Source organism: Rhinolophus hipposideros (genome assembly GCF_964194185.1).
Source record: "Rhinolophus hipposideros genome assembly, chromosome: 9".
NCBI lineage: Eukaryota > Metazoa > Chordata > Mammalia > Chiroptera > Rhinolophidae > Rhinolophus > Rhinolophus hipposideros.
Window position 1 is genome coordinate 44,029,562 of NC_138055.1, and position 21,189 is coordinate 44,050,750.

Consider the following 21,189-nt stretch of genomic DNA (forward strand, 5'->3'; position numbering starts at 1 on the left):
GGGAGACTCTGTTTGAGCTACACTACCTTGGAGAGTCCAAGGCTAGTCTGTTGATCATGGGTCCCTATTTTCCCACAAGGCTACTTTGGCTTGTCTATTTTCTTTCAGCTCACAGTTCTTATTTTAATACATATGAAACTACTTTGGAAACTCTGACGGGCGCGAAATGTTCAAATATTAAGACCCTATTATCATATCTCCATACTTGCAGATGAGGACCTATTTCAGGAAGTATGTCTGTTTTAGCCAAGATCATGTAGTCAGTAAGGAGTGAAATCAGCCTGAGAACCCACATTTTGTATCCCTAAATAAAAGCATTTCTTCTAAAATGCGATAGTCATTTAATAGTTTCTCTCTTTTATCAAGTACGATTTTTATTCATTATAGTTTCATGAGGAAGAATATCATTGTGCTAGCTTGGTTATATCTGAAAATGTTTTAACAATTCAAACATTGATTTCTTTTTTCAATTAAATTTTATTGAGGTGACAATTGTTAGTAAAGTTACATAGTATTCAGGTGTACAATTCTGTAACATCATCTATATATCATATTGTGTGTTCACCACCTAGAGTCAGTTCTCCTCCATCATCATATACAAACATTGATTGCTTAAATCTAGCTAATTGAACAGCGCACTAACAATTCTCAATTTCATGTTCTACAATTTACCACAGTCAAGTTATAACTTGCATAACTTAATGTATTAAAAATGTGAGTTCACCTTAATCCCTTTAAATGAATCAGAGGAAGAAGGGGTTTTATTATTGTGCGTACGGAAATAGTACTTGATTACCAAATAGTTCTATAATGGCACACTAAGCGTGCTTGTCATTGTACTATTGAAATTTATTAAGGCTATCAGCTGATTTCTCAATGAAACTTTGCAGGCCAGAAGGGATTGGCGGGAAATATTTAAAGTGATAAAAAGCGTGGACCTACAACCAAGATTCGTCTACTCAGCAAAGCTATCATTTAGAATAGAAGGACAAATAAAGAGCTTCCTAGACAAGAAAAAGCTAAAGGAGTTCATCAGCACTGGATCAGTGTTACAAGGAATGTCAGAGGGATTTATTTAAGACAGAAAAAAAAAGACCAAAAATATGAATAATAAAATGTTAATAACTACATATTTATTAATAATTACTTTCAATGTAAATGGATTAAATGTTCCAATCAAAAGACATAGGGTGGCTGAGTGGATAAGAAAACAAGACCTTTACATATTTTGCCTATAAGAGACTCACTTCAGATCCAAAGATATACACAGACTGAAAGTAAAGTGATGGAAAAAAGATATTTCATGAAAATGAAAACAAAAAAAGCTGGGGTAGCAATACTTACATCAGACAAAATAGACCTTAAAACAAAGGCTATAACAAGAGACAAAGAATGACCCAGTAATCTTACTTCTGGGTATTTATCCAAAGAAACCCAAAGTGCTACTTTGAGGGGATGTGTATATCCATACGTTCATTGAAGCTTTGTTTACAATGGCCAAGATGTGGAGACAGCCTGGGTGTCTGTCGATGGATGACTAGATAAAGAGAAAGTGGTACATATATACAATGGAATATTGCTCAGCCATGGAAGGAAATGGGTTCTTGCCATCTGCAACAACATGGATGGACCTGGAGCATATTGTACTGAGTGCACTAAGTCAGACAGAGAAATACAAATGTCATATGATTTCACTTATATATGGAATCTAAAGAACTAGATTTATTGGGGTGATAGATAGGAGGAGGTTGGGTGGAAAAGGTGAAGGGATTAAGAAATAAAATTTGTTAGGTACAAAATGGTCATAGGGATGTAAAGTAAACCATAGGGAATATAGTCAATGATATGGTTATAACTATGTATAGTGCCAGGTGGGGACTAGCCAGAGGATCATTTCTTAAATTATATAAACATCTAACCACTATGCTATAGACATGAAATTAATATAAAATAATATTGAATATCAACTGTAATTGAAAAAAAATAAATAAAGGGGGAGAAAAGGTAAAAGGGAATAAGAGGTTCAAATTTCCAAGTATAAAACAAATCTTGGGAATGTTATATTATTGACTGGAAATTTAGTCAATAATATTGTGTTAGCGTGGTACAGTATCAGATGGTTGCTGGACTTATTATGATGATCACTTCTTTAGGTATATGGATATGAATAACTGTGATGTACATCTGAAGCTAGTATAATATTGCATGTTAGCTGTATTTTAGTAAAAATCTTAAAGAAATTAAATAAACCAAATCAGACAAATTATTCTTATGAGTTCTGAATTGGTCTGTAATTTTTGAAAATAACAAGTTGTCAAATTGATCTTCTAATAAGGATACATTTTTTCTCTTATTTATCTCTTAACAGATTATTATTTGTTCCATTCAGTTTCTAGAGAATTTATTGTTCCTGTGACTGTATCGAAAGAAGCTGGATAAAACTTTTTACTTCCTCCTCATAATTAAAATAAAAACTCAAAGTCAGTAGATAAATATTTAGTATTTTGTTAGACTATGTAATTTACTTGTGGTTTTAATGCATTTAAAGGCCTTACTACGTATTTTCATGTAAATTGTCTGAAAATGAGGTAAGGTCAGCATTCCTGGTATTTGTCCAGAGTCATACAGTGGTCAGTGGTAGAGCAGCTGTTGGTAGTGGCATGGGAATAATAGTAGGAAAAAGAAGGTGAAAGGGACAACCCAAGTTTAAATAAATTGGTGAAAGTAGAAGATCATCTTTTAAAAAAAATTATTGGGATGACATTAGCAAAATTATATAGGTTTAAAGTGTACAATTCTATAATACATCACCTATATATTGAATGGTGTGTTCTCCACCCAGAGTCAGTTCTGTTTCCATCACCATATATTTGCCCCTGTTTACCCTCTTCTTCCCTTCCTCCACCCCCTTAACCTCTGGTAACATTTTTTTGAAATGATTCTCAAAGACTAGAGATCACTAAAGACTAGGGAATTTGTCTGCTTAGTGGGTGAATGTGGAAGAAGCAAGAACACACAAAGATGTAGTTAAAGAAGAACTATGCCTCATTAAACTGCCTTTGATTTTGAAGCCATTAATTAATATTTAGTGTGGGCCTTAAGCTTTTCATGATATAGGACCTTTTTCATTTCTAGCTTTGTGTCTCAGGGATTATTTAATTACACTTATAGCTAAATAGGAGTTTGATTCTTCTAGAAGGAAACCTGGCAACTGTTAGTGATTTACAAATAAACTAAATGAAAGGAGGCACATATTTCTGGAATATAATTAGCAAATTATTTCCTCATAAAGATTTCAATTTTTGGATGATAGCGTTGATTCTAAGAAGAATGATTGTAATTTTACTAACCAATGTCATCCCAATAAATTTTTTTAAACAACGATGCATTAGAGTTGGTCAAATATTTGCTAATTTCTCTTCTAAGATTTTCATAGACAAGATCATATAATGATAAGTGTGCCAATGGTTTTTCTCAGCAGTATTCCTTTAAGTGAAAGAAGGATATTTCAGTGAAAACATTTAATGACAAGAGAGGATTATGTTTTTCTTCCATCTTCTAGAAGGCAGGAAATAAAGCTATTTTGTACATTAATATTATAATGCCATGTATAACAGATCATTGGTTTATACTATGATGATATGAGAGGGAGTCAAAGAACACAAAGTTAATATAACCCAACATATCATTATTTTTTGCCTAGTCATTTCCATTATCTAAGTAAGATAATTGAATAACTTCATGAAATAAATTTTCAAAACTTTATGCAATCATAATAAGCTCTTTTAATGAATGTAAATATTTGTTTTAATGTCATTAAAATATTCATCACTACTCAACTTTATTGATTTACATACTGTTAGTTATGTAATTGAAGGTAATTTAATTTTCATGAGGCTATCTCACTTGACTTTTAGGTAATTTTTTTAATATCCTGGTGTTAAACGAGGTTCATGAGTTTGTGGTGACAGCTGTGCAGCGGTATTCAGAGAATGCAGCATTGCAGATCGCAGCGCTCAGCTGTTTAGCGCTCCTCAGTAAGTAACTTTACTAAAAAGGAAATTCTTACAGATGGATTTAATCTTTACTGTTCACATTATAACAAGAACATCATATGTAGAGAAGGACACAGTAAATGTCTCTTCTGTTCTAATGTAATTCATTTTTCAAAGGATACTTTCAAGGGAATTAATATTTCCCAGCTCATAGAACAGTAAATACATCCTTGATTTGGCTTTGTTGTTGGGCAGCTAATCTTCTCAACTAATATTCCTGTAGCCTGTTAGTTTTGTTGGGTACCTTTTTTCCTCCTTTGACCATTGATCAAAATGGGATAGCAATATTAGGATCCGTGTAATATGTTAAAAAGATGTTTATCCTTAACTAAGGCCGCTACTAAAGAACACCTCACTATTGATAATATTTCAAAGTGTGGACTTCGAAGTGGTCATTCAAACTGTAAGTAAGTGATATATATTTATATTTTTTCAAGCTGAGACCATTTTCTTAAATCAAGACTTAGAGGAAAAGAATGAGAATCGGGAGAATGATGATGATGAGGAAGAAGATAAATTGTTTTGGCTAGAAGCCTGTTACAAAGCATTAACATGGCATAGAAAGAACAAGCAAGTGCAGGTTCGACTCTTTCATAAATCTTATAATTATTCTAAATTATGTTTGTTCAATGATTTATGTATTGACAGGTTTCTTTTTCTCCTCCCCTAATCCAGGAGGCTGCATGCTGGGCCCTAAACAACCTCCTTATGTATCAGAACAGTTTACATGAGAAGATTGGAGATGAAGATGACCAGTTAGTTGTATTCATTTTTATAATATAAAAAATTTCAGTTATATTTTAATCAATTCATATAAAATACCATAACTACAACTTTCGTTATAAGAAATATTTTAGACACAGGCATTTATGTTTTAAGTCTTGCCACAAAATAGGAATGGATGTATAATATTTTGATCCTACTGCTTTCTTTAGTTAGTAAAAGGTGGTGTGTTTGAGAGTTGTTACTGAGACATTTGGAATCAAGAGTCACCCAGTAAATTATGAATCATCAAGAAAGAACCTTTCAGAGTACTGGCTGATCATTTAAAAATGACATTAATTAATCTCAGGTTATAGAAATTGCAGAGCCATCTGTGACCTTTTCTGCTGCAGTGACTAGCCAGCAGGTTGTCAATATCAGGAATTAAATGTGCTTAGAAGCCTCCTGCAGTGGTTCCCCAATTTATGTTGCAGTGTTGACCTGCTTTCTCTTGAGAGCATTATTTGTGGCTGTCAGATCTTCAGAAGGCTTTCTATAAGAGGGCCATTCAATCATCACAAGACCAGCCCTCTCTCCCAAACACACAAACTGTAAATAGGAGTTCTGTGTATATGAGATTTGTGTCCGGACCACGAGCCATGTTTTATGGCAACTGCTTACATTTGTGCTGTTTGCTCTCTGTAATCTCCAGATTTTAAAAGTTGAATGACTTAATCTTAGAAACTTAATAATTTTCTGCATCTCAAATCCTGACTAAGCCTGTTTGTGTAGTGATCCACTGCCAATCAAAAGGGAACTAATGACACATATGCTGTTTAATTAAGCATCTCCATTTTTGAAAGGAAACAGTAATTCTTTTGAAAACTGTATGTTAAACCAGCATCCTGGTTCACTTTGAACACTCTTTATAAGAGGTTAGGTTAAGGAAGGTTGATGTTGCAATTATAAATTTCAGTTCATAGCATACTGATTCCTTAATATCCATAGGAGTCTTTAAAATAAATACATTATTAAAAGATAATATATTTATGCTCTACATTTTAAAAACTCATGCTGCTTCTTTACAATTTTTTTATTTTTCCTTTCTTGCTTCTATTATCTTTTTCTTACTGTATATTTTTACTCTTATCACCTCTTTAAGATTTGTTGTCATTTTTTCCCCTCCTGCTTATCGACTTTGAAGAAACAGAGAAATACTAACTTATTAGTATTCAATGGATTTGAATCTAACTTCTTAAAACTTTTTAAAAAATTAAATTTGTTGGGCTGACATTGATTAATAAAATTACATAGGTTTCAAGTGTAAAATTCTATAATATATCATCGGTGTATTGCATTGTGTTCCAACTTTTAAATATAAACCTGTTTAACTATAATTCCCTCTTGTCTGTGGAGGAATAAAATGTTTTATGTCCTTATTTGTTGTTAGAGAGATTAGATAATAATAAGTGAATATTCAAGATAACTGTTAAAAAAGATTACTATTAATGTTGTGGTTGAATTTGTGAAAGGTTCCCAGCTCATAGGGAAGTGATGCTTTCCATGCTGATGCATTCTTCATCAAAAGAAGTCTTCCAGGCATCTGCGAATGCATTGTCGACTCTGTTAGAACAAAACGGTAAGCAGTGCACCCTATTTTTTAACAAGAGGGGAAAATACATTTTGCAGTTTTTAAATTATAAAAGCAAAACATTGTAAAACTTTAAATATGTATATATATTTGACATATATGTGTTGATATACAGATAAAATGATAAAGAAAATAAACATTTTTGATGTTTTTTTCTGGACTTCTATGTATGTATGTATGTACTCATATGACATATACAATACATTTCTACTTTTTTTGCAGAAATTGGATCATATCATACTCTTATAAACAAATTTTACATTTTTGTGTTGATAAATGGAAATTAAAAATTGTCATTTTTAATGGGTGTGTAGTTTTCCAATATATGCCTATATTCTATTTTATGAACCAATTTCTTTTTGATGGAATTTTAGCTTGTGTCCAGTGGGATTTTTTTTTTTTTGGAAACTGCAATAAACACCAAATTGTCACTTTTCCCCATTTTCCTTTATACAATGTTCCTATTATTTTCTTAGGAAAACTATGTAGAAATGCAGTGGGTAGAGAGCTATTTGCCATTTTAACATCTGATAAAATTGTTTATTTTTGTGTGTGAAAATTGTCCTTTATAAGTCTTATAGATTTGCATTATTAAGGAGAGAAAAATGGCTGTAACGCTTTTGGAAGGACTCTTGAGGTTTAAAATTGAGAATCAGGCTGTTCAGAATCCAGGCTCATAAACAGGAAATACTGCCAGAAAGTCTTGGGAGAAAACTTATTATAAGGGCATTAGGACTTGGAAGCTCTTGTAAGATACTTTTGGAGTGAGAAAAGGAGAGAAAAATACTGGAAACATCAATAGAGACCAGTGTTAACAGTAGCCTTTAGTAGAGAACCTGGGTGCAATGAAAGGAATAAAAAAACCACCTCATGTATGTTTCTTTATGCTCTTATTTAAGTCAAATCCAGAGGAAAAGCATTTCTTCTTCCTTTTATTCCTTTCTCACTCCACCTCTCACATGGCATTTTAATAAAAACATTGGATTGGCAGGAGCCATGAGATACAGACCGGGGTTGCCCTCGGAGATAATGAATCAGGGCAGGAGTGGTAAGAAAGGGAATTGCTCTACTTGAATCTCCTGTCTTCTCCTGTGCAGAGGCTGGATAGGGATCTCACTCCTGAAAATGAGGACCAGACTTGATTGCTTTAGTGTGGGACACTTAAGGGAGGACACTTGCCTTTACCATGTATAAATGACATTGTGTTGGTACTCTAATTTTTAATTACCTGGAAATCGTCTTTGATATGCCAACAAAACAACTATGATTTTGTGAGATTTGGGCTGCTGCATATTACAGTGTCTGAGTATTAGTTACATGTGGAGCTAACCCCGATTTCTTTATTCATAATCAGTTCTCTGCTCTTTCTGGTTTGTCATGCGGGGTGACAGGCGGGGGTCTCAGCTCTCACTCCCCACATAAGAACGCAGGACATGGTGAGGCCAAAAAGGAACACCCACGGAGCCATAGGTAGGGGAGTCATATCACTATAGTCTTGCTGGCAGCTGGGTTGGAGACACAGGAAGCAGGATCCACACTGTCCGCAACCTGCCATCCTAACTGCAATCCACGCTTGCCAGCCACCATCTTCTTGCTAGCCCCCATTTTCTGCTAGCGTAGCCACGGCAGTTATATTAGTGGCCAATGGCTCACTGGTTACAGCTGATGGCCAACTAGTCACAGCTGATGGCCATCCAATCACAGTTGATGACCATCCGATCACAGTTGATGGCCATTTACTACCTGAGCCAGCACCTTTCCACGTGAGGTTGAGAGCCTGGAAACTGCACTCCGAGGCTCTGTCCCCACATGGTTCCTTACTACTTTGTTCTTGGCTACCTGACAGGTGAACTGTCCTCAGATACCTTCATATTATACTTGGAGTTCTGCCTTAAGGCGAGTATTAGGAAATTGAGCAACTTGTTCAGCAACTTCTGTGGACAACTTCTTGTTGTAAGACACTTGAGAACATTGGGTGTGCAGGGTTGAATATGTTTTTTTAGAAAAATGATTGGATCAGCAGCCAGAAGAATTGGGTTCTGCCATGGTGGTCCCAAGGCAAAGGCTCAAACATCTTCTGTGACATTTTTTCACTTAATTAATTATTCAGTTAATATTTATTTAGCTCCTGCTGTGTACTACACAATGCCTTAGATGCTTGGGATACATTAGTTAAACAAATTTCAGGCTCATTGAGCTTCAACTCTAGTGGGGAGGATAGATAATAAGACGAAATAAAAATGTATGATCTGTCAGGTAGCAAAGAAAAAAACTTGAAGCAAATTTTTGGAGGGTATATGTTAGGGGTCAGAAGAGATGAAATTGTGACTAGGCAGCCATGAAAGAAGGTGACTGTTGCAAAGGAAGTTGCATATTATTATTGGATTTTTAAGCAGATAATTTACCATTAAAGTGGAGTAGATGAGGTCAAGAGTATTATGTAGATAGCTGGTAAATAAGATAAAGTATGTAAAATGTTCTGTAAACTCTAAAGTGACTCGTGATGTAATTTTTCCTCCTAGGCCTAGTGTTTGATGAAATTTCTATTCTCAATTTTCCAGTCTCAAATTGGGTTAATGTCCAGGACAGTGGTTCTTAAAGTGTGGTCTCCAGACCAGCAACATTGCCTAGGAACTTGTTAAAAATGTTAATTCTAGGGCCCCATACAGACCTACTGAATCATAAATTTTGGAGTTGGGACCCAGCCAATCTGTGTTTTAACAACCTCCCAGGTGATTCTGAGGCACACTTAAAGTGTGAGAACTGCTGGTCTAGAATAACTTCCTTCTTTTAAAGTATCTCCTTAGTTAGAATTGAGCCACTTTAGGAGGGATTATTAAAACTTCTGGCATAACCAATCAAAATAACCAACTTGTGATTATATTTTAATGTGTGATATTCTAGATATCTTTAAAAGATATGGATTTTTCAGATTTTGACAGTGGTTTAGAATGTGTATATAACTCCCTCTTAGTTTTGAGTTTTGTCATATCTTTTCTTCTTGTCCCAATTTGAGCTTGATAACTCATTTTTCAAAATACTACTTAAGTTAAAACTTTGTAAATTTCATTTTTCACTGCTTTCAAAGTGTTGAATTATGTTGGAATTGATGTTTTTATAGAGGTTTCAAAAATGAAACTTTAAGACATTGGATTTGCATTTAGTGAAGAAAGTTTATTATAAAGAGGAAAATTATTCCGTAATCATTATTGCTGGGATACAGTTACTTTCCACATATAATGTAAAATCAGTCATAAAGTATATCTTTATGTTTCTTAAACTTTGGTATTACTTAGTGAAAATATGTACTTGTAATTATTTATGCAGCGCTTTCCATCCCTTTGCACATGATGACTTACATAGAAATGATAATGTTTGTACAGTCCACTGGGGTAAATGGAGAAGGTAGTTCAGGGCTGAAGGCAACGCAGCCTGGTTCCAGTCCCTGGCCTCACCCCACATCCCCTGTCCCCCAAGTGCTGAGAGAATGGTCAATATCTCCATACACCTGGAACTTATTCCCAGATCACTGGTGTCTAGTATATCTAGCTAGTGTTAGCTCTATGTAAGTACAGTTATTTTGTGACATTGTTTTAATTATTAGAATGAAATTTAACTTTTATTATTTTTGAAGGAATTATTTTCAAACATTTTGCTCCAAAAACACTCCTTCTATATAGACTGGGGTATTGTGATTACATTGCTACAAGTCTACTACTCTTTAAAAATGAAAACCTGAACAAATGGTTAATAAATGCAAAAAAAAATTGGAAATGGTATATATTATAAAGAAATAAACATCAATGATCTTTAAGTTGTAAATCAAATATAAATTGCATATATACTTGTATATACTTTCCTAAGAATTTGGCCTGTCTTAATATTGTCTCATTGCAAAATTCTGAAAATGTGCTTTCATTTCTACAAATAATGTTAAAAATCTCTTCTAGTTTATTTCAGAAAAATCCTGTTGTCGAAAGGAATATACCTGAACGTGTTGGAGTTAATGCAGAAGCATATACATTCTCCTGAAGTGGCTGAAAGTGGCTGTAAAATGCTAAATCATCTTTTTGAAGAAAGGTAATATAGATTCATGAACTTATGCAGAATGCTCGTATATAATGTTAGAATAGGTAGAATATCAACTTCTTGACGTCAAAAATTTTTTTTTTGAAGTCAAAATTTAATGGAAGAACAATTAAAATTATATACGATCGTATTACTGGATTCAAATTTATTTTCATATAGCCTTTTTGGATATACTATATTGATTTTGTTTTCCTGCACTTGTTTCAAAATTGTGTTTGTACAATAAAAATCAAGTAATATTTTTAATAAACATTTCAATATTGGTTTCTCCAGTAATGCTTCCCTGGATACAATGACAGCAGTGGCCCCCAAAATAATAACAGTTATGAAGAGTCATGAGACATCATTATCAGTGCAGTTGGAGGCACTTCGAGCTATTCTACATTTTATAGTTCCAGGTAAGTTACATAACTGATTGTGGAAAGGATAACAATTTAAATAGATTTTTTACTTGTTATGAAATATTAACTTTTTAGGCAAAAATTAAGGGAGAGTTTCTGCCAAATAAATGCAAATCTTTCCACTAATCCAGAAATAAAGAAAAATGATGATGTGTAATGGTAAGAATAATTTATAAGAAATTTTAATAAGAAAATTCAATAATTTATTTACCCAAGAAATAATTATGGTGTAAAGTGTGGCCCTTTACTTCCAAGGCAAGTGTTAACCTCTAATAATTCTTTTCTATTTCTGTTGGCATCACGCAGTATACATTAATTTTTGTTCTGTTTTGTCTGGACTGTAATAACAGCTAACTGAACTTCACACTTCTTCTCTTGGCTCTTTTTAGTCCTTCTTACTCTGTTGTTGACTTAATTTTTTTCAAAAATAACCATGTGGCTTTTACTCATTAACCTTAATAGCTTTCATCCTCGCTCCCAACCCCCGTACCTCCTACTTACATCTATTGTGACCTTTTTTGTCCTTCAAAGCCCATTTAAAACACCTGCTCCTTCATTCATTCAACAGATATTTATTAAGTGCCTCTTATGTTCTAAACATTGTGATGACTGCAAAGGTATGAAAGATAAATGAAAAAAAAGCATGACTGTACTATTTTAGGAGTTTAGAGGTAGATGGATATGTAAATAATTAATTTCCAGACAGCATGAAAGGAGCTGTTATAGATATTTGTATAAAAGGCTATGATAATGTTGAAGGAGGCATAAATAATTTACCCAAAGGCGTGGGTCACAGACTGTGACATTGAGGTTGAAATGTGAGCAGGGCTGACCTGGTAGAAAGGTTAGGAAGGACATTTCAAGCAGAAGGAGAAAGTGCACATGATCTGGGGTGATTGAAGCGTGGAGTAGAGGAGAGCAGTGCCTGGGGCCTGAACATGAAAGGTTTTGAATGCAACGCGGAACAGTTTGTGCTTTTTTAATGCAAGTCAATTCAAATTTATTAAAGGTTTTAAAAATTGTACTGTTATGACCAAATCTGCAATTTAAAACCATAGCACTGTGGTGTAGAGGACGGATGGCAGGAGGAGAGCCAAGTTATGGGACTGTTGGGTTGGAGGCCATGATAGTCAAGTGAGACTTGGTGGGGGCTGGGCAGTGGAGGAGAGGATGGATCTGAGAGGAGCATAGGAGGATATTTGACATGACTTTCGGTCTACTGATATCAGGGATGTTACTGTTTTTGGTTATGTAAAATTTCTAATTCTTTTGAAGTCCCCCTTCCCGTTTTTTAATGAAATCCTCCTAAATCTACCATTATCTGCTGACACATAGGTATTTTATGTTTCTGAGTATAAGATTATACTCAGTAATAGAGTATAAATATTTTCTAGGATGGCTTTATTCGGCCATTTTTTTTAAAAAAAACATGTTATCTCAACCAAAAATAGCTATTCAATAAATACGGTTTGGATCGAATCATAGTGTCCCATTCATAGTTGTCAGTCAACTTTTGGGAAATAATTTAATAGAGATAATTTTGCTCAAAAATCTTGCGAGGTTTTTTTTTTGAATTTTGTTTGTAGATTGTAAAAATCAAAACAAAACAAACTCTTTTGATTATCCTTAAAGGTGTCAGTCTTATTTTTTTGAAGAAGCATTTGAATTTTAAATTTAACCAAGAGGTATTTAACTAAATCTATTCTTTTAGTTCAGAAGTTTCAAATTTAAATTTTATTTTTCTTAGAATGACCCTGAAGTAACATTGATAGTCAATCATTTGGATGTATTAAATGGTGTATTTAAATGACAAGTTAAATAATTTTTTTATAATGATGTTTAGATATATTAAATGGTGCCCTTGAAAATAATTTTATAACTTTAGGATTATGCTTTATGTGTAAATAGACACATTTTTATATGTATATCAATATATAAATACATTTCTTTATTAGGTAAAGACTTAACTGTCTACTTTAAGCTATCAGACCATATTCACACCACACCACACCACACCATACAATACTGTGCCAAACTATAACTTACTATACCAGTCTATATATCAGTTATTAACTATGGCATCAGTACCCCAGTCATTTTGAGGTTGAACATGGTTCTGATTTGAACATGTTAAGTTGAGGTGCTTTTATGACTCTTAAAAGTTTCTTTCAAACTAGTACTGTTCACTTCCACCTTTTTTTATACCAATAACTTGAAGTGACTCAGCCAGTTACTTTAATAAAATAATAATAAAGACCCAGTTATTGTAATAAAATATCAGTTAGTTTTTTCTGTGTTGACTTCGTGTGAGTTTTAGAGGGAATAATGTAAAATTCCTTAAGAAGGGATATAGGCAAATTAGAAAGTGTACAGAGGCAAGTGATTAAGAGTATAAGAACAATAAGAGGGTCTGAAATAAAATCTACTCATTTATAGTTAACAACAATAATACCTAACAATATGGAGGACTTAAAATGTGTCAAGTATTATTTGAAGTGCTTTATGTATATTAATTTTTAAATTCTTGCAGCACCCATAAGGCAGATACTACTTTTTGCTGTCGTTGCTATTTTACAGATGATGAAACTGAGTCATAATGTAGAGACCTTAAGGTTACAGCTTATATAATGGAACCAGGTTTTCAACCTATGCAGCCCGACTCGAGAAGTCATTTTGAAATACACATTTGTACAACAAAAGTATATGGAACAATGGTTATATTTAAAGTAGTATACTTGGAACCTTTGGAGATCTGGAGATGATTAAGTTATAGATTCTATCCTCAATAAATTTGCAGTCCACACAATTTAAAGGGCTGTTAGGTGGAAAGGGTATTATATCCATTCGGATAGTAGAACCCAGGTGATATGACCAGAGATGAAATTTATGGGAATGTTCATTTGGTCTTAATATAAGTCTTAATAAGACTCATTGCATCTGGCATGAAATTTTCCTACTCAACAGGCCTGCTTTCAGCCATCACATCTGCTTGTGATGTAATGGGCAGCCTCAGAGGTTAATATGGTTTTGGTCACTGACAATGAGACACAGAGAGTTTAAGTGGCTTGTCCAAGGTCATACAGCTGTAGTGAATGTCAGAACCTATTCGAATAAATTTTTAAACTAGGACTGAAAATTCCAGGACTCTGGGAATCTAGCCTGTCTTGTTCACTGTGGTATTCCAGCATGTAGCAAAATCTCTGGCATGTAGTTGACATTCATATTTTTGTTAAAAAAATGAAAAGCTATATGCATCCAATTTATAGTTTGTGTTAATACAAATTATTCAAATGAAAGATTATAAGTAATTGTTTATGAATAATTATTTCTATAGTCTTAAGTTTTGGAAACATGCATTCATAATAATTTTATGTAGTATTCTATTGTATAACCAATTTTTAAAATTTCCAGTGTTTTTTCAATGGTTTTAGGATAGTTCAGTTACAATGTAGATTAATAAGGAATATATTTCCTTTAAATAACTTAATACTGTTGTGCAGCCTTAGAGAACTTCTAATAAAACCCAGGCTCTTTCCCATCATAATGTTGAAACAAATCTTTTTTCTTTTCACTGTGATTCCAGCTGCTCTTTCATGCCTACATTTTGTATCTGACCTTCTTATGTTGTAGTCCAAATAACTTTGAGCTTTTTTCAAATTGTCCATTGTTTCATAAATATCTTCTAGCTCCTTGTATGAGTACAGCCTACTCATATAAAAAAGATTGTTTGCTACAGAAAATTCCTCCACCATAATAACGTCTTGCTACTTTAAATTAAATAAACGTCCACACTCACTGTATTTATTTTATATTCAATGATGAACTATTTTTATAAATTCCTTCAAGCTAGGGTTATTTCTTTGGTAAGGGACCATGTATTCAAAAAATGTACATGTGTATTGTTGGATTAATTATAATCATTCCTAACAAATCACAATCTGTTCAGCTTAAATCTTTTAAGCTGAAAAGTATCTATCTATCTATCTATCTATCTATCTATCTATCTATCTATCTATCTATTTACTTGCATTTATTTTTGCGTTTAGGTATGTCAGAAAAATCCAGGGAAGATACCGAATATCAGCATAAGCTAAATATGGTTACAAAATTGTGTTTCAGGAATGATATTCACAAACTGGTCCTAGTATCTTTGAACAGGGTATGTATAATATAGGTTTTCTACCTTCATACTGTCAACCAGAATATGAAATTTGGGGAAATAGGGAGACATTTTTAACTTAAGTTTTCCATCTTCTGTTTACTCCAAAAGTAGGAAGTTACGTGGTTAGAGACATACAATAGCAATAAGGATATAGGGGGTGAAGAGATGTGCCATTTCCGCTAAGTGTACTATCAACTACAACCATCAACTATAACTGTACTATCAGACTAGGGCAGGTCTTCTAATTGCTAGTAATGTACAGCCACTTGTGTCAGCCCACTCGGAGAGAGAGAACCAAAGAGCTAGATGTGCAACTCAGCCGCCCGAGCGATATCAGGAGCTCCAGCAGGAGCTACAGATGCTGTTTTTCCTCTGTCTCTCCTCCTGGCTGCTTGACTTTATTTTCTGGTTCCATTCTGAACGATTCAGTCCAAGAAGATACACAGGGTACAACATTAAAGTTTTCTTTGATTTCCTGTGTTCGATTTTATTGCTCTCCTCAGAGATAACCTCTGAAGTGGTTCAGTGTGCATTGTTTCTTCCCATTTTTACATATCTACTCGTATGTACATAGGTACTTACATATCTATGTACATTTGTGATAATGTATTATAATTAATATAATCTGATCATACTAAGTATGTAAAAAGAAGAGCAAAATTATGTTTAGATTGTGCATTGCAAAAGGTATTGATGGAATTAAGATGATTTGAAAGTTCAACATGATATAAATTGGTTCTTTGAGTAAAGAAGAAAACATGATTAGGGTTAATGTTTTTATGAAAGCAAGGGAGCAGTCAAGGTCATTAATGGAAATGATTCTGTGTGATTTAGTATACTTTGAAAAATGTCATGAATTAATTAGAATAGCCTGCAGAGAGCTCTCCTTTAAAAATTCAATTTCAACTGAACTTTATAATGTAATTGTCTGTGATATATTTGATTCATCTGTACTGAAACCTTAATATAATTCTTGAGTGTAGCAATATAATGGGTTGAATTTAATTCCAGGAATATTTGGTGAAAATAAGTATGTGGAAGGAACAGTGTTAGGCACTGGAAAGACAAAAAAATGAATGTTTTCTACCCTTCTGCCATGGATCTCATAATGTAGGCAGGGGAATACCAGCCATGCATAAAACCAGTTCTACATTAGCACTTACTAGCTATACTAGCTTTATGATCAGTGTTCTAGGAACACAGACAGAGTAGGCAGCAGATAATTTTATTCATGGTATGTGTTCATGAGAAGCAAGAGGTAGCAGAAAAAGCCTTACAGGTAGCTGTGATTCTGGTGAGCCTACCTTTTCTAAAGTTATTGAATATGAGTGTGACATAGTTGAAGGAGTCAGGAGTCAAGAGACCCAGCTCTGCCATTAAGTAGCATGATGCTGAGAAAATCACTCAGCTCACAGGTCTTACTTTCTTTTGTTACATAATCCCAGGAGAAGTGGTTGAGAAAACTGTGCCCCCACTACCCCCTTATTTTCCCCATGCCAACATCTGAGTAATGACATAATAACATCTCACTAAATAAACAGTGACTGTCATTTGGGGGCAGGGAGTTCAGGTCACAAGGACACAGAAGTGACAGTGTTTTTAGAAAAATCTCTCCTATATAATTTCCCATGGATTGAGAAAAATGCTCTAAAAGATGAATTTATTTTTTTAGCTCTAAAAGTCTGTGATTGCATGTCTTATTCTGACTAAAACTTACAAAGCATTGGAAATCTTAGGTCCCAATATTGCAGAAACAGTGAGATTAACTATCATTAAAAATAAGTATTCTTGGAGAGCAGAATTCCAAATAAGGTATAACTTTAAATTCAACTATGATTTACAAAGCAAAGGCTATAAAAAGTATTACAGTGAATCAATGTTTGGAGATATAAAATTCCAATAACAGTCAGGCTGAAGTTAAAATCTGTCTGGATCATTGACATTCTATTTATGCCTGATCCTTTCAGCTTTCTCCACACATGAAAACTTCCAGTCACCTGTTCTTCTAGAGAAATCTGTGTGTCCAGTATTGTTTCTGGAGAACAAAGTAGAAACTAGGACCCTCCACATTTTGGCTGCATCTGTGCTTTGTATGCAGTGATACTGCTGCTTTCTTTAGCAAGGGAACTTAAAAAGTCAAACCAATCTTCTGATTAAATGAACACAAATCAAAGAGCTTGTATGCTTCACAAAACCCTTGATGCTAAATGTACCCAGTTTAAATATTGAAGACATTTATTTCAATTGTCAATAATATGTGGTGAAAGAAAGAGCCCATTTGCAAAAGCAACAGTAACAACAATAAAAAGAAATGACATAGGAATAAAGTCAAAGAAAGTTTACAGGACAAAAGGAAACTGTGAGGTACAAAAAAGGAGTTGTACATATGAAAATGTATATCATCTTTTTATTTTTCAATTTTTTAAATTGGGGAACAGTATGTTATTCCAGGACCCATAAGCTCCAAGTCAAGTCGCTGTTTTCAGTCTAGCTGTGGAAGGTGCAGCTCGCTGGCCCATGTGGGAATCGAACCCGTGACCTTGGTGTTATGAGCACTGCATTCTAACCAACTGAGCCAACCAGCCGCCCTATGTCATGTTTTTTGATAAAATTTTTAATAATTAAAATTGTTCTATATCTGAACCTGTGATAAAAATAACAATAGTAGTTTCTGGAACTAGATAAACTGGTATACAATTTTGAGAACATTAATTAAATAATTGACATGCATGAATAAGTAGAAGAATTTTTTAAAAAGAGGATAATTAATATGGCTCAACCCCAACAGATAACCAAATGTGTTATAAAGCTAGTAATTAAAATGGTGTGACACTGCCATTGGAGGGCATAGACCAATGCCGCATAATGATAATTTAGGAAATAAACTCAAATGCAAATGTGCAATTTGTATATGACATTCCCCCGAAACTGGGGACAAAAAAGATAGCTCAGTAACTTGTGTTGGAATAACTAACTCTTTTTTTGGGGGAAAACAAAGGAAGCTTTGTATTACCTTACTCATTCTGCCAAAACTCATTACAGATGGATGAGATTTAAAGGTAAAAATGTATTTGACATATAAACATATGAAAAGGACCTCAAATATAATCACCATTAAAGAAACGTAAATTAAAAAGAGAAAGACCTTGTTGGGGATAAATTTAGTAATATTGATTGAAATTCAAACAGACATATTTTCTGACCAGCAGTCCCACTCTAAGGACTTATAATGTAGATATAGCTGTACAAGTATACAAATTTTTTTTTTAATGCAGAATGTTCATTGTGACATTATTTGTAATAAGAAAATGTGGCAACAAATTAAATACTTGTGAGGTAATCATTAGTGCTATTTGCCAGATATTTTCAGTTCTCCACCTTCTGGTGATCCTGGGGTAGTGCGTGTATTTATTGGCCCTTCTGTAGTTTTAGGTTCGATCATGTAACTAGTTTTGGTGGAGGCGTTGTAAGTGGAGGACGTTTGCCATTTCTGGACCAAATATTTAATTGCTGGTGAGACATTTTTCAGAACACACTCTTAGGCACTATGACCTGTAATGTTTCGATGGTGGTTGCTGCATCAGCAGAGGTCCCTGAGTGACTGTGGCGAGAAGAGACCCTCTCCTGCCTTGTAACACACATCAAGCATGAGCGAGAATTGAACTTTTTCTATTTTTAGTCTGTGAAATATTGGGAATGTTACTACGGCTTAATTGAGTCGATCCTAACAATACGATGCCTATCAACAGATATTAATTAAATAAATTATACTACTTCCAAAGTATGTCATTCTGTGTAGGGATTAAAAACAACTAGCTGAGACTCCTAATGTGTTGCTATGGAAAAATTTCAAATGTTTCATGAGTATGAATGTATATTTCAGGTACTTCTTTTTTTCCCTTCATGTATGTTAACATATTATGCACATTTTTTGGTGAAATTAGTCTGTTTTCACTTCCTTATGTCTTTTCGCTTCCCTCCATCTCTCAATTAGAGCACATTATACAGTGTTTGCTTTTATAGCTTTAATTGTATGAAATTTTCTAATAGTTGAATTTGTGGACCCTGGGATCAGGATATCTGGGTTTGAATCTGGCTCTGCTATTTATAGACTGAGGTACTCTGGACAAGTTACTTAAAGTCTCAGTTTCATTATCTATAAAATAGATAATGGATTTATGAAGATTTTTGTGAGATAATTAATGTAAAGTACTCAGTACAATGCTTTGGCATATCAGTAAATGTTAGTGTTATTTCCTCACCAATAAATAAATTATTTTCTCACCAACAAATAAATTAATTCTACAATGACAAGGTTTATATATTTATATTAGCGCTATAGCTATACTTTCTAAGTTTGTTTTCATCTTATACCTACAGTTACATGGATTCAATTCAAGTCCTTTTGTTATAGTTTTTCTATTTATCTTTTAGTTGAGTTTCTTTGAAAATGGTTTATTTCCTGAACATTTTAATGTTGTTGTTTGCTATTTGGATGCTTGAAAAAATAGTTTGGTTCATTGTATAATATTGAGGTTTTATTTTCTTTCTTTGAAGACTTTGTAGGTATTACGTTGTCTTCTAGTACTGAATGTTTTAGTGGAGAAATCTGGGACTAGCTTGATTTTTTTCTCACTTTTAAATGACTTGATGTTTTTACCTGGCTGCCCAAAGTATTCTTTTTCTTAAGTCCAGACGCTTTATTATGATATATCTCAAGGTTAGTCCCGAACTATGGTATCTTCTTTCTAGCTATACATTCAATCTTTTTTTTTTTTTTTTCTGGGAAGTTTTCCTGCATTGCAATTTACTTAGCTGGCAGCAAGAAAAGAGGCTGGTGTGTGTGTTTTTCCCTTGAGCTGGCTAACTGGCTCTAGGTAAACCATTTCAATTATTTACATAGTCTCTGAAAAAAATTGGATAATTGTGGAGCATATGTGATGGGATGTTTCTAACTAAAGTCTATAGGTGTCTTCCCATTGACACTTCCAAAAATTTTATTTGGACAACACTTGTTAAGCATAAAAAAACTGGTAAATTTGTTTTAATCCTCATTTGAACAACAGTACAATACATCATTATTTTCAAGATAGAACACCTGATAAGTAAAAAGTCCATCGTAGGCTTATAAACATCATACATACATATATATATATATGTGTGTGTGTGTGTGTGTGTGTGTGTATGTAGTATATGTGTATATATTTTTCAAATTTATGAAATTTTGAAAAATCAAATTCCACAATTTTAAATTATCAAGTAGTTTATTTCAGTCCTATCACATGTAATAATGAGACACTCTGAATTCTTATTGCAAGTCATTAGTCATTATTGAACTTCACCTGAAATAGAGACCAAGGGAACTCAAGGTAGCAAGAACCACTAGTTGAGTAGAAACTTGTTAGAGATGATGATATTAAGGACAAGGATAGGTGCTTTATAAATATCAGTTTGATTGAATACATCTGATTTAAAGATACTGCTGTCAAGCAAAGAGAAATGTGCGTTTAAAGCTTAAGAGAGTTCAGACTTGTGTTTTGAGTTATCTCCTCGAAGGTTTTTGTGTCTCAATTTTTTTCATCAATGGCATAGGGGTAATAATTGTGTGTCTGTATCCTAGGGTTGTTGTGAGGATTAAATGAGTGAATCTGTATGAAGTGCTTAAAAGAGTGGCTGGCACATCGGTTTTGGCATCATCATCGTGGTTGTTGGTGTTGTTATGGTGACTTAAAGCCATGTTACTGTCTGAAATCCGTCCATGAAGACAAGACTTTTAAGACAAGAACTTTGGACAAAGTTGGGAGTTGAAAGAAGAGATTGTAAAGGAGATGGGCAAATAAATGCTTTCAAAGTTGGAGAATAATGAGGGGTGTACTGTGTCATGGAAACTGAGGGAGGAAAAAACAGTGATTCAATTATCAAGGGACTTTTCTTTGAATGGTTTTAATTCAGAGTGGTTAGGACAGAAGTCTGATTATATAAAATTAAGGGGTGAGCAGAATGGGGAGTGTAGTGGGTGTAGACTTTTCTATGAATAAGTTTCCAGATGAAGGAAAAGTGGTAGTTTGATGGAATGGAAGACCAATTTAAGGACGGACACTCTCCCACTTGTAAGTCTTTTTATCTCTG

The 21,189-nt window shown here is 33.8% G+C and overlaps 1 protein-coding gene across 3 annotated transcripts in view; it reads left to right on the forward strand.

Annotated features, from left to right (window-relative positions):
• Nucleotides 1-21,189, forward strand: part of LRRK2 (leucine rich repeat kinase 2) — a 124,647-nt gene that overhangs the window by 16,623 nt on the left and 86,835 nt on the right. For all 3 annotated transcript variants that reach the window (XM_081061475.1, XM_081061474.1, XM_081061476.1), the window contains exons 8-14: nt 3,918-4,037; nt 4,493-4,635; nt 4,731-4,810; nt 6,290-6,396; nt 10,359-10,488; nt 10,771-10,895; nt 14,945-15,057. In XM_081061475.1, coding sequence (XP_080917601.1) covers nt 3,918-4,037; nt 4,493-4,635; nt 4,731-4,810; nt 6,290-6,396; nt 10,359-10,488; nt 10,771-10,895; nt 14,945-15,057 — 818 coding nt within the window. The remainder of the gene's footprint in view (nt 1-3,917; nt 4,038-4,492; nt 4,636-4,730; nt 4,811-6,289; nt 6,397-10,358; nt 10,489-10,770; nt 10,896-14,944; nt 15,058-21,189) is intronic.